This window comes from Ciona intestinalis, chromosome 3 (genome assembly GCF_000224145.3).
Source record: "Ciona intestinalis chromosome 3, KH, whole genome shotgun sequence".
Lineage (NCBI taxonomy): Eukaryota > Metazoa > Chordata > Ascidiacea > Phlebobranchia > Cionidae > Ciona > Ciona intestinalis.
This window is the reverse complement of record NC_020168.2, coordinates 3,339,972-3,354,289: the sequence shown is the minus strand read 5'-3', so window position 1 is coordinate 3,354,289 and position 14,318 is coordinate 3,339,972. Positions and strand designations below refer to the sequence as shown.

Genomic DNA, 14,318 nt, shown 5'->3' with positions numbered 1-14,318 from the left:
TGACACCGTTACAATTGATCGAAACCTGAGCACGCAGTTTTCGAAAATATTGACAGGTTTGCTTCGTGCACTGTCAGCAAAGCATTCAAGCATGCGGGTGTTGCTGATACAAATGTAGCGTACGGGAACCAATATCTGGGTCGCATTGTTAATAAACTAAGAGCAGCTTGATGTAGGATGGATTGGAGCGAAGTAATTTGACAAAGTTTTATATGATAAAGTAGGGTAGGGAAAGATGGGACAAGTTTTAATCCTATTTCTCGTCCCATTTGGTAGGAAACAAAAAGCATTCAAAGATTTATTAAACCGTACCCTTACGACTTCCATAAATCGTTGGTATTTATTTAAAACACGATCAGGATATTTGGATATTATGTGTTAAACGTATTCCGTCTCCCCCACCCTACTATATAATGAGATATCTGTAGCATAGCTTTAGTTACATAAAACGATGCTGTAATATAAGCTATACGGTTCCCGTTTTAGGGTTGGTTTGAACTATAGTAGTTTGACGGGGTTGGTTTATTGAGTTATTATTATTGTTGTATAAGGTGGGGGGAAATGGGACACCTTAAGTACATAATATCCAAATATTTTTTTGATCGTGTTTTAAACAATTAACACCGGTCTATAGGAGTTGTGAGGACACGCTTTAATAATTCGTTAAATATTTTTGTTTATTATAGCAAATGGGACGAGAAAATAGAATAAAAAGGTGCTCCATCTTCTCCCACCCTACTATATAGTAGCGTTTAACAACTATTAGAGAAATGACTGAACCGACATCATCGCTTAAATTAAAACCACTAACTAAGCTAATAAAGAGTGTTTTTGTTAATACAACGCAGTGACGGTTTAAGGAAATAAAAATTGTTCAGAAATCTGCTAAAAATGAAGACACCTCTGCGCGAGATATTCTTTGTTTGTTGCAGTTTTTATTTTGTTTCTGCAACATTCGACTCCGTTAGTCTGGTAGGCAATTCCTACCAAGGTGTTGTAATCGCCATCAACCCTGAGATAGCGGAAAGCACAACACTTCTTAATTCTATTAAGGTAACTTGTTTTACAACGGAGTAGCCTAGTATAGTACTTTGGGGGGAGATGGGACAGCTTTTCATTCTATGATCCCTTTTTGTAGTAAACAAAGAACATTTAAAGAGTTATAAAAGGTGGCCCATCTCACCCCACAGTACTACATACTATTTTTTTACTTATGTTTTTGTAAAAGTGCATACTTTTATTTATATTGACTACCCACGGAGTTTAAATTTCTCGTTCACCTATGCTTCCTCTGCTTCAAAATTTGCCATTATCGTGTTTAGTTAACGTACATAACGTACAACTATTTAGCCCAGTGCTGTATATGGCTAAATATTAGAGCATTCGCTTATAAACTGCAAAGGTTGGTTTTAAGGTTCGAAGCTCTCACAAATGTATGCGTATGTGTGCCTATACGGGCAAGACACTTAACGCCTACTTAAAAATGATTGACTGCTGAGTTGCCATGCAGCCAGCATACAAAAAATAACAGAAAAATAATCACGCATAAAGTTACATATGCGAAGTAACTTGTGTATTTTTCTGGGGTATAATGAACCAAAGTCCTTTACAAGGACCTCATCACCCATAAGGAATTTAACTCATGTGTAAAATAAGACCTTGTGTTAAAAATCTGTCTTGCCCGACACACGAGGATAAATTAATTCCTTTCATTCAATGGTGTTACTTCGTTTTTTTACTAGGCTGCCTGGACAGAAGCATCGGCGGCTTTGTATACAGCGACGAGAAAACGAGCATATTTTGGAAACATTACCATACTTGTACCTAAGTCATGGAATGGAACTTACAAAAGGGCCTTTGACGAAACCTACGATGCCGTAATAATTTTAATATAATATCCCACAAATATAACATGTAGTAGGGTGGGGAAAGATAGGACACCTTTTTCACATAACATCCAAGCATCCTTGTCATGTTTTAGTAAACAATTAACAATTGTATATGGAAGCTGTGTGGATACGGTTTAATCTTATAGTGACATTTTGTTTACTACTAAATAAAACGTGAAAATAGAATAGGTAGGTGTCCCATCGTCTTTTACCCTGCTATATCCCACAAAGCTATGGGTGCTGTGGTTAACTTGTAAGCGGTGGTTGTAACGACTGTCGTTGCACCAACATTCGAAGATAAAAAAGTCCCCTTTATCATTTATTTAACATATCGGCTAAATCTGTGGCATTTAATGTTATAGTATGGTGAGGAAAGATGGGACACATTTTCATTCTGTTTTCTCGTTCCATTTCGTAGTATACAAAAAAAACATTCAAAGAGTTATAAAACTGTTTCCTCACAACTCCCATAGAACGTTGTTAATTGTTTAAAACACGATCCGGATATTTGGATATTATGTTCTAAAAGTGTCCCATCTTCCCCCACACTACTATATAATATATTCAGCCTACATAAGCTACAACTGTATAACATTGTGTATAATGGATCTTGCTATACAGGCTGACGTAGTAGTTACAAACACCAACAGAGTACGTGGTAACATCCCGTATGTTCTACAACCTGGTGGGTGTGGTGAACCTGGTACAAGGATATTTACAACACGGGATTATTATACGAATGATACTTACGTTGAGAGTTTCGGACAGAGAGGTGAATTTTGCGAGGAAATTATTTACATAACTTTGATTTGCTATCTATATTTGATTGCAATAACAAAGATCCGTATAATGAAAAACGGTGTTTCTTATAAAAATACACTAAAATAAAAGGTCTACCAGCACAATATTGTACAGTGTACCGTTTGAGAGGTAAAAAGTGCCCGCTTCATAACCAGTATCATGGAAAAGTATTTAGCAGTCGAAGCTCGGCGCTGCTACCATTGTCGGCGTATGCGTTCTTTGGGCAAAGCACTTGTTTCTTGGGTTTTTTTGCTCAAACCCCTACGAGTTGTCCAAATTGTTAATCATGAAAAAATAATCACTCACAAAATGCCTGTACAACAAATCCCAACAGATCAAGATACATAACCAACGAAAGTAACATTCATACACAGGCAAGGTAATGGTGCATGAATGGTCTCACTATCGCTGGGGTGTTTTTGACGAGATTGCTTCTGGTGATTACGCGCCGTTCTATATATCCTCAACGGGTACTATTGAAGCTACAAGGTAGGACACATACACAAATACAAAGCTTTATGGCATAAGAAGAGCCATATTTTAATTTTCCTTTAACGTCTTATTTTGTAGTAAACAAGGATGTTTACACAATTATACACCGGTATCCCCAAGACGATAATAGAGTTGTTAATATAGTTCTGTGGTAGAATATGGGACACCTCTAGCACATAAATATCCTGATCGTGTTTTAACGATTAATAACGGCATATATGTGAGTCTAGAGGACACGGTTTTATATTTCTTTGAATGTTCTTAGTTGGCACGAGAAAATAGAATGAAAAGGTGTCCCATCTCACCCCACCCCACCCCTTTTTAAAGCTCATTAAATAAGAAATGTGAAGTACTATCGGTATTCGTCCTACCCAACAATGATATGCCAACTTATATTCCAATACTGATACCAGATGTTCTTTGGGGATACAAGGAGAAAACATGATAGTTCAGAACAATGAGATTGTGCAAGACGTATGTAATTACGACCCACAAACGTTGCTACCCAATTCTACAGATTGCAAGTTTATTCTTGCATGGGACCAGGACCTTGACTTAAAGGCATCTATTATGTCTTACCAATATGTTAATGAGGTAAGCATATATGTTTATGCACAACTTTGTAACTAGATTTCTGTCGAATGTTAGAATGTAATAAGTGAATTTATAGGCCGTTTATGAAAAAGTAAAACAATTCCACACAAAATTACAAATATGCTGGGAACCCGCGTAATCGGGCACGAGGTGTATAAAAAAAACACCCGTGTTATAATTAACGAATGTCGTTTCCTCGCCAGGTGAAGATAAAAAAGTTACATCCATTTATTTATTTATTTATTTATTTATGCAATATTGTTCATATGTAGATTAATGGATTTTGTGACGACAACGATAACGATCCATTAAACCGGCATAACAGAGAAGCACCGAATGAGCACAACGACAAATGCAACAAACGAAGTGTTTGGGACGTTATTACATCATCAGTAGATTTCACCGGCGGCCGCAATTTGGCCAACCCGAATGTTGCAAGCACAATACCCACGTTCCGGGTTGTGAAACCGTTCCCGTATCGATCGTTCGTACTTGTGTTGGATGTGTCGGGCAGTATGTGGGGGGTAAAAATATTATTCATTTTTTTCTGCTCAATAGAACGGCATTACCTTGTATTATGTATTGTATTTTATAATGGATGTATTTCTAGGAAACCTGGGAATTAGGACTGGGTTAACCTATTATCAAAATACTTTACGGTATAAGTACATCAACTGTAGAAACACAAATTAAGGTCTGTAACTCACGTTTTCCTCAGGTGTAAAATTACATAGGTAACCCCTGAACTACTCATAAACTTATTAAGTCAAAACCGATATGTAAAAACCAACAAAACGGGTAACATTTCTCTTTATTTACTTTATAATTGACCGTGTGTATGAATAACAGGGGCGACTTACTAAAATGAGGCAAATAATGAACACATTCGTTGACGACTTCGTACAACGTGGGGACTACGTTGGTATCACGATATTTTCAACCATTGCTCGAAAATTAAGTCCTTTGACCAGGATCAGGGATCAAAGTGATCGAGCATCACTCATCCGGCGTCTTCCCAGATCAGTGAGAGGAAGTACTTGTATCGGTTGTGGAATAAATTCAGCTGTTCAGGTAATAATGCATGGCATTTTTATGTACAGTAGGGTGGGAGGAGATGGGACACCTTTTCATTCTATTTTCCGGTCCTGCTTGGTAGTAAACAAAGAATATTTAAAGAATTATGAAACCGCAGCTTCACGGCTACCATAAATCGTTGTAAATTGTTTAAAACACGATCAAAATATTTGTGTTAAAGTGGTCCCATCTTACCCCCACAGTACTACGTTCTTAGTAATGCACATGTCACATGACAACGTGATACAGGAAAACTTAAGTTCATAAATACCTCGTACCAAGTTCTCCACGCCAGCAGTCCCAGTACTGGGTTGTCTGAGTTGTCAGCCATATATAAACAAAAATGATTAAAAAATAACCTTTAAAATAATCACCTACAAAGTTACACATCTGGTAACTCGTAAGCGGGAACGTCATGTGTGAAACAAAAAAAATATGTTATATAGGAAAAAGAATAAATGACCGACCACAGTACGGAAATACATGTGTTTTACAGGGCATATGTAATAGGCAGCAGTACATACAATTTTAGTTGTGTTTAGATTATGGAGCAGCACTCCCCTGATCTATGTGGGGATATTATCGTCTTCACTGACGGGGAAGAGAATGTGGAACCTAGCGTTGCTGATGTGCATGATAAAGTTGTTAAGAAGGTTATACCTTGACCTGTTTTTATACCGTTTTATAAGATTTACAGTTTTGATATCTTTTTATTTCGATGACATAAAACTTATTGGTTACAGAGCTTGGGTAGGTTCTTCATTGTTACTGTACATATAGTATATATATTTGACCAAAGCAATTTCGTAGTCTGAAACGACAGCCATACAGATAATCACTCAAAAAGTTACACATTCTGTGATTTAAAAAAACGGAACACCATGTTATACCGACTGTAGTTGCCCCGCCATCCAGGACAAAAATTACATTCATTTTTTCTTTTATTCAAAATTTTCACCACAGAAATGTAGAGTAAGCGCAGTTTTTTTCACGACGACCGCCAACCAAGCTCTAGTCCGATTGGTCGACGCAACTTCTGGTACTTGGTTTTATGGAGATACAGATGATATAACACCATTGATTGGAGCGTACAACCAGCTTTCAAAAAGTAAAGATGGTGACGTCATCCAGCAAGCTAATATGGTACGTAGAACTGTTATCCACCATACGTTGCAGCTCTTGTCTACATTTGTGGCAGGCTTCAACATTCGTTGAGGTACAACAAAAAGACACTGGTAGTTAGATAATAAACCAATTCTTGCCTAAATCATGTTTGGTAAAATCGTTTTAGGCTGCAGGACCGCACCCACGTAGAACAGAACATGTATAGCAGGGTAGGGGAAAATAGGACATGACCTTTTTATCTTATTTTCTCATCCTATTTGGTAGTAAACAAAGAACAATCGAAAAAATATAAAACCGTGTTCTCACAACTTCCACGGACCGTTGTTAATTGTTTAAAACACTATCAGGATATTTAAATATTATTGCTAAGGGCGTCCACCTTTCCCCACCCTATATACATGTATACATACAGTAGGGTGGGGGAAGATGGGACACCTTTAGCACATAATATCTAAATGTCTTGATCGTGTTTTAAACAATTAACAACACTCTAGGGGAGTCGTGAGGATACGCTTTTATAATTCTTTGCATTTTCTTTGTTTACTACCAAATTGGGCGAGAAAATAGAATAAAAAGGTGTCCCATCTTCCCCCAACCTACTATATATATACAGTTTAATATGCTTTGTCACACCACATATCAAGGGGGTCCTAGGAAAGTAATATACAAAGTCGCTGTTATTTACAGGGGTAAGGCCCACATTGTGTTGCAAAAGCAGTTCACACTTTAAGTATTGCTATGTCCGTTTGTTGTGCCTAATCTTATTGCTGTGCCTACCAGATCCACAGTACATCAAAAGTCATGGAAGCAGGTCAAAGTTTTACTACTGACGTTGAAATGGACGCTACGATTGGGGTTCTGACTGTTTTTTCATTCACCTGGTCAGATGGGGACGTTTCTCCGGGTAAGGTCGAACATTCATCATTACGTTTTTGGTTGAACATTCATCATTAAGTTTTTGGCTTGGGCTTGAATGTGTTTTATATAGTAGGGCGGGGGAAGATGGGACACCTTTAGCACATAATATCCAAATATCCTGAACGTGTTTTAAACAATTAACAACGGTCTATGGGAGTCGTGAGGATATAGTTTTATAATTCTTTGAGTTTTTCTTGTTTACTACCAAATGGAACGAGAAAATATAGTTAAATGTGTCCCATCTTCCCCCACCCCACTGTATATAGTAGTGTGAGGAAGATTTCTATTCTCATTTTACTCTGCTATATTTACAATTTATTTACAATATAGTACTGTGGGAGAAGATGGGACACCTTTAGCACATAATATCCGAATTTCCTGATCGCGTTTAAAACTATTAGCAACGGTCTATGGAAGTCGTAAGCGTATACGGTTTTATAATTCTTTGTATGTTCTTTGTTTATTTTCCCCTCCCATTTGGAAGTAAACAAAGCACATTCAAAGAATTATAAAACCGTATCCTTACGACACTCATAGGCAAATGAAAAACTGCATTTCTTTACACAGGTATTTTAATCACTTCCCCAAGCGGTTGTTCGTATTCCACAAACGACGTTGATTCACCAAACCCATGTCCAGGCCATCCACTAGCTAACGTTAAACCTGCGTTCAAAACAGTCAAGTTTACAATACCAGGCACAGCTCAAGTAAGTAGGACTGAATTTCAGCTATAATGGAAGCTCGATGAAAATTTTAAAGCTTACCGGAACAGGGTCCTGGTAATCCGGCGGCATTTTAAAGTCCCATTGAAATAATTTGAATAACTCCTGTGCATAAAGGAAACATTACAGCCAAATATATATAGTATATGGGGGGGAAGATGGAACACCTTTTTACTCTTTTTACCGTTCTATTTAGTAGTAAACACAGAATTATAAAAATTTATCCTCACGACTCCCATAGGCCACTGTTAATTGGTAAATACGGTTAGAAAATTTAGATAATATGTATAATAGGATGGGGGAAGATGGGACACCTTTTCATTCTATTTTCTTGTCAGATTCGGTAGTAAACATAGAACATATCAAAGAATTATAAAACCGTATCCTCACGATTCCCACAAACTATTGTCATTTGTTTAAAACACGATCAGGATGTTTGTATATAATAAGCTAAATGTGTCCCATCTTCTCCCACAGTATTATACCAAAGATGTCCATATAACACCTTTGGTTTTATTATTTTTTTTCTGACATCCTGGAATCTACACGCATTTTGAAACATGAAAACAAAAATCAAAGGAAACAAATTTGCAAAAAAATGATCACCTGCATTTTAACATAAGCAGATATTTCTATGAATGAATGTAACTTACTGCATCCTCGCGTGGCAGGAAACGACAGGCGTTATAACACAGGTGTTTTGTTTCATACACCTCGCACCAGCTTACGAGTTACCTAGTATGTTACTTTGTAGGTGATTATGTTTTGTGGACTTTTTCATTTTTTTATGTGTGGCTTATAATTTGAACAAACCATCAGTGACCACTGGATTGGAGCAATCGTCTTTAAGTGTCTTGCCCAAAGACATATAACCCCACAATGGTAGCAACGATGAGTATTGAATCTATTACTTCTTGATTCGAGGCAGACTTACTAACCAGCTGTGCTCCGGCGCCGGATTTTAAAAACTGTTGTTGCCACAGGTTGGCAAATGGAGATATCGCGTGACAACAGCAAGCCTACAGACCGTATCCGTAACTGTGACTTCAAAATCCCGTGGTAAGAAACCAATTGTCGTTTCAGTGAATACGATACCGGGCAAGAAAGGAGTGCCAATGAAAATCTTTGCTAGGGTAAGAGTCTTGTGACTACGGAATACGTTTATAGTCTCATTACAGCCTATTATACCCACTAAATTGTCAGCAAAAAAAAACAACAAAAATTTTTTTTTTTAAATTAAAAAAATATATTTTCACCCAAAATGTTATATATATAGTAGTATAGAGGAAAGTTGGATCACCTAATCATTTCATTTTTTTCGTCCTATCGAGTTTAAAACACGATCCGGTTATTTAGATACTGTGTGCTGAAGGTGTCCCATCTTATACCCCACAGTACTATATATGGTAACTCGTAAGCGGGCACGAAGTGTATGAAACAGCCTTCACGCTAATTAACGTCTTTAATTGCCCCGCCTACGATAAGATACATTCATCTATTGTAATGAATTTTCTCATTCAAATATATTTAACTTATACTGTACTAAATGTACCGTTACACTTACAGGTGACTATAGATGACGTACCACTGATCGGTGCCAACGTTAGAGCAGTAATAAAATATCCGAACACCACGAAACAAACATTACCTTTGTATGATGAAGGAGCAAGTAAGTGGCTTGATATGCATTTGTGGGGAAAGTTTTACTGCTATGATGTTCAATCATATCTGCACATTTTTACAAAACGTTTTCGAACCTTATATAGTAGGGTGGGAAAAGATGGGACACCTTCAGTGCATATTACCCAAAATGTTCTTTTGAATGTTTTTTGTTTACTACTAAATGGAGAAAATAGAATAAAAAGGTGTTCCATCTTCCACCACCCTACCATATAATTATTCTTCTGTCCTAATACATTGTAAATGTAAAGTTTTAATAAAACGGTCGATATTTTTATTCTCTTTTATCAGCTTATCTAATGCAACAGCGACAATCATAAAAGAAACTGTTTTTTTCAGATCCGGATACGACGAGAAACGACGGTACTTACTCCAGGTTTTTCTTTTCCAGCGCAGTTGGAGGGGGTCGCTACAGTTTACAGGTAAAATGCATTTTTCTCAAAATTTAGGTAAAATCTTTGTTTATTACCAAATGGGACAATAAATAAAATGAAAATATGAACTAACTTAACCGAACTCAATCATAAAACACAGCTCTAAAGCTGTAAATGTTATAGCTTAAACTGAGTTTACTCTGCTGTTAGGTGCTTGGGTAGGGGAGTGTCCCGTGAACCATTATATATGCGGTTTTAATAAAAAGTATACCATCGACATAAAGTAAGTTTCCTTCAATAATACAGGTTCTAGCATCTGGAAAACCGGGCGAAAATAAATCGAAACATATCAACTTTGGAAAACCGGCCGCTTTTAAAATAGGATATGTGTACCAAAATGGTGAGCTTCATTTTGTACTTTTCCTTGAGTGCCTTGCCCAGCAAGGGCACCACGTGATCTACTTATATAGTAGGGTGGGGGAAGATTGGCCACCTTTCCCGTTAATTTTTCCCCCCTTAGTTGGTAGTCAACAAAAATATTCAATTAATTATAAAACCGTATCCTTAGCACGACCCACATATACCGTTGTTAACTGTATAAAACAAATAAAATCAGAATGCTTAGATATTATGTGCTAAAGGTGTCCCGTCTTCCCCCATCCTACTATACAGGAGTTTTGATTTTTCAGGAACCGTGGTATTGAATAAAAACAAAGAAGACGAGGGGGCTACTGATGAAACGATTGAAACAGAAACGATTGGAGACTTTTCAAGAGTGGTTGTCGGCCAAAGCTTCGAATACACTGGGTGTGTAAATAGTTTTAGAGTAGGGTGGGGGAAGATAGGACACCTTTTAACTCTATTTTCTCGTCCCATTTGGTAGTAAACAAAGAACATTCAAAGAATTATAAAACCGTATCCTCACTACTCCAATAGACTGGTGTTAAGTGTTTTAAACACGCTCAGGATATTTGGATATTATGTGCTAAAGGTGTCCCATCTTCCCCCACCCTACTATATAACATTGCTATCTTAAAACTCTGAGAAGGGCAATGGCTTATTACATCAAGTTTGTCTAACTTGCTGTTATACTAGGGTGGGGGCAGATACGACACCTTTAGAAGATAAATCTAAATATCCTGATCGTGTTTTAAACAATTAACAACAACAAAACAACAATGTTAAATCAAGTTTTAATGCCTAGCACGCAAGACTAAACAACTTTTAATTATTTTTTTTTCTACTTTAGGCCTAAAGTTGACCGAGACATTGACCAACAGCCGCCGAGTAAAGTGACGGACCTGAAACTAAAACAAACCATCGCCTCTGACGTCACTTCTCCTCTATCGCTTACTTTCACAGCTCCTGGGGACGACTTTGATTCGGGGACAAGTTAGTATAAAATCCAAATGTCCTAAACTTAATGCAGTAGGATATCATAGTATATACTGAAGTGTACTGATCGTAAAGTAACATACATGGTAACTCGTAAGCTGGCACGAGGTGTATGAACACCCGTGTTATAACGACTGTCGTTTTCCGGCCACGCGAGGATAAAGTAAGTTGCATACATTACATTGCACACATAGTAGGATGGGGAAAGATGGGACAGCTTTGGCGCATAGTAACCGAATATCCTTTCTTTTAATGTTCCTTGTTTACTACTAATGGAGAAAACAGAATAAAAAGGTGTCCCATCTTCCCCAACCTACTAAATAATATAATTATATGGCAATTCAAAATCAACAGTTCGCCCGTAGTTATAGGGTTGAACGTTATCGGCTATAGCGTTACGTGTTGTAGATCCGAAACTTAACACGTTTTAGCCTATTTGTGGTATAGTGGTTAGCGCGCCTGCCTAAATTATCAGCCATACATAAAAAAATGAAAAAATCCCCCCAAAAGATAATCACCCACAAAGTAACATACATGGTAACTCGTAAGCTGGCACGAGGTGTTAAACCCGTGTGATAACGACTGTCGTTTTCCGGCCACGTGAGAATAAAGTAAGTTACATTCATTGCTAAAAATGTATTCAGATATAGCTATAATGGCATGATGGTCGAATACTGGCGGCCTATTACAAATTACACACCCGCATACGCAGTATACGAGTATTAGCACTCTACGTTCGACTGTCACTCGCTTATATCCAAATCCATGTAACTTGACAATCTATGTTTCAGCATCGTCATACGAGCTTCGATATACTTTGTCAAGCCCACAAAACCTCTTGACTTCTTTCGAAAGTCAGCTTGAAGTGAATGAGACAGGTTTTGTAAGAAATCAAACGGCCTTACCAAAACCCGCTGGTTTCCAAGAATCGATTTTGGTAAAACCACCAGCCATTTCGAATACTGCCAACTTTACGAGGTATATGATAGTGCAAGGTGTAAGAATATAAGAGTAATGCAAACTGTTTGATAGTTTCGAGACGCTCGCGACGTATATATATACTATTGACCCTAACCGATTATCCAAAATTGCTAGTTATGTAAAAAAATGTAAACAATATGTAAAAAAGTTACATATGGGGCAACTTGTAGCGGACACGAGGTGTGCGAAACACAACACCCGTGTTATACCCAACGTTTACGTTGGTTATAACGACTGTCGTTGCCCAGCCACGCAAGGATAATAAAGCAAGATTGGTCCGTTCAATCAATTTAAACATTATGGGGTTTAAGTCCAAAAAAGAACGATGGTGCTTCTAGCATTACAATGCCTCATACAACCATCTAATTAACCAAACATTCATTCATCGTGCCATATGCATATATTTATAGCGTCTCGTACTCAATTCGAGGTATAGACGACGCTGGCAATCGTGGTCCTCCATCAAATGTTGCAACGGTCAACCTCCTAAAGATTAAACCAGTCGTTCCAACCCTGATACCCCGTACCACACCACCCCCCACTACACCCGCAACAGGTATCAACCATATGTAAACAGGCTCTTTTGCCAAACTCGTTTTTTGGTTATAACCCTAAAGGTGGCTGTACACAGTATCCGGAATTCGTCCGTTTTGTCTGTTTTGTCCACAGAAATAAAAAAGAATAGAAGGCACATCTCCAATGTCGGCAAAGGAGAGAGCACGATACACTGTCTCTCTTTCGCGGGTCGTTCCCGTTTACTATTGTAGTCAATGGAGTCGATGACGTTTTGTGTACCTTTTCTTCGTTTTTTGACTTAATTTAAAGTTATTGTGTAAAAAAACTATTTTCTAATATATATATATTTCTAAAAAAACGTTTGTTTGAAATTTTTAATTAATTTTTTATAATTAAATAAATTTCCTAAACAAGTGGTAAACTGTAAGCGTTAACGTACCAAATAACTAAACTAGCCTAACAAACTTGAATAGTTGGTGTAGTTTTTAAAATAAACAGCTAAAACCTTCCAAAAACATTATGCGCCTATCTTTTACAATGGAGACGAAGGGAAATGGGGACGGAGTTGGCGGTCACGTGAAAAGAAAAAAGAATATATCACGGTTTTGGAAAGTTGCGCGTTCTACTCTTTTTATTTCTGTGGTTTTGTCCGGATTTTGCTGCGGCATGCGGAATTAGACACGGGTTTGCATACGACTTCGCACGCCGTATACTGTGTACAGCCACCTTATCACAGCAACAGTCGTGTAGATATATACGGCTATACAACTCTGCGAATATTCGTTAGTTACTTCCAAATACGACGATGAAACATAATGAATATGTACCATCTGTCCCAGGCCTATTATATACTACTGTGGGGTAAGATGGTACACCTTTAGCACATAAAATCCAAATAACCTGATCGGGTTTTAAAAAATTAACAACGGTCTAATAAGTCGTGAGGGTACGGTTTTATGAATCTTTGAATAATTTTTTAATTACTCCCAATTGGGACAGGAAAATAGGATGAAAAGGTGTCTTATCTCCCCCACCCTACTATATAGCTTATTATCTTTGTCATTTACGTGTATGCAAACGTTTACGATTTTCAAATCTGTTTTTAGTTCGAAACATGGCACTTTGTCGAGCGATGTATAACAGAGCGTACAGAGCAACTTTTCGATTGGTCTGTCCACGTCCCATGATGACAAAAAGTTGTGGCGTTGCCGTAGATGCGTTTTACTGGACGGAGGAGACTTACAACGTAGACTGCGGTTCGGTGAACGCATGGAAAGCGTGTCGATCTGCTTATACAAATGCGTGTCGTTCAAGATGGTGCAGAACATGTAGAAGAGAAGATCCTTGGAGATCTGGTCTTTACAGCGATGGTAGAAGATTACGACCACATTACTACAGAGCCAACCGTTATTAAAAATGTACCGTTTATAATTTCGCTGTACAATCAATTAAGGAAATACTAACCTTCAATTCACATGCTTTGATTTTAAAGTGCTGCTTATAAAATAGCGAACGAAATAATATAAAAGCTTGTCAACTTCGGAAATACACCGCGTAACATTTTCTTTCAAGTACAAAGTTACAGATATTTATTATTTGTAAACAAATAGTAATATATAGTACTAGTAGGGTGGGGACAAATGGGAAATCTTTTCAGTCTTTTTTTTCGTCTCATTTAGTAGTAAACAAAGAACATTCAAGAAATTATAAAACCGTATCTTTACGACTCTCATAGACCACTGTTACTTCTAAAACAC

At 37.4% G+C, this 14,318-nt stretch overlaps 1 protein-coding gene across 1 annotated transcript; it reads left to right on the top strand.

The window, feature by feature from the left end:
• Positions 1 to 835: 835 nt before the first annotated feature.
• LOC100185336 (calcium-activated chloride channel regulator 3A-1-like) lies at positions 836 to 14,109 on the top strand. The gene is made up of 20 exons (XM_002129161.5): positions 836 to 1,053; positions 1,743 to 1,877; positions 2,511 to 2,661; positions 3,065 to 3,179; positions 3,596 to 3,776; positions 4,049 to 4,300; positions 4,626 to 4,847; positions 5,393 to 5,503; positions 5,814 to 5,993; positions 6,756 to 6,879; positions 7,461 to 7,600; positions 8,599 to 8,748; positions 9,182 to 9,284; positions 9,635 to 9,717; positions 9,976 to 10,069; positions 10,359 to 10,476; positions 10,919 to 11,061; positions 11,856 to 12,042; positions 12,456 to 12,601; positions 13,668 to 14,109. Exons 1-20 carry the CDS (start codon positions 892 to 894, stop codon positions 13,973 to 13,975), a joined length of 3,105 nt encoding a protein of 1,034 aa, XP_002129197.1. The 5' UTR covers positions 836 to 891; the 3' UTR covers positions 13,976 to 14,109.
• Positions 14,110 to 14,318: the final 209 nt, after the last annotated feature.

Bases quoted from the DNA above. Each gene is read 5' to 3' on its own strand.
- LOC100185336 (XM_002129161.5), top strand. From the start codon at position 892: ATGAAGACACCTCTGCGCGAGATATTCTTTGTTTGTTGCAGTTTTTAT. The intron at 8,749-9,181 runs GTAAGAGTCTTG...TTACACTTACAG, and splicing joins CAATGAAAATCTTTGCTAGG to GTGACTATAGATGACGTACC. The intron at 11,062-11,855 runs GTTAGTATAAAA...TCTATGTTTCAG, and splicing joins CGACTTTGATTCGGGGACAA to CATCGTCATACGAGCTTCGA.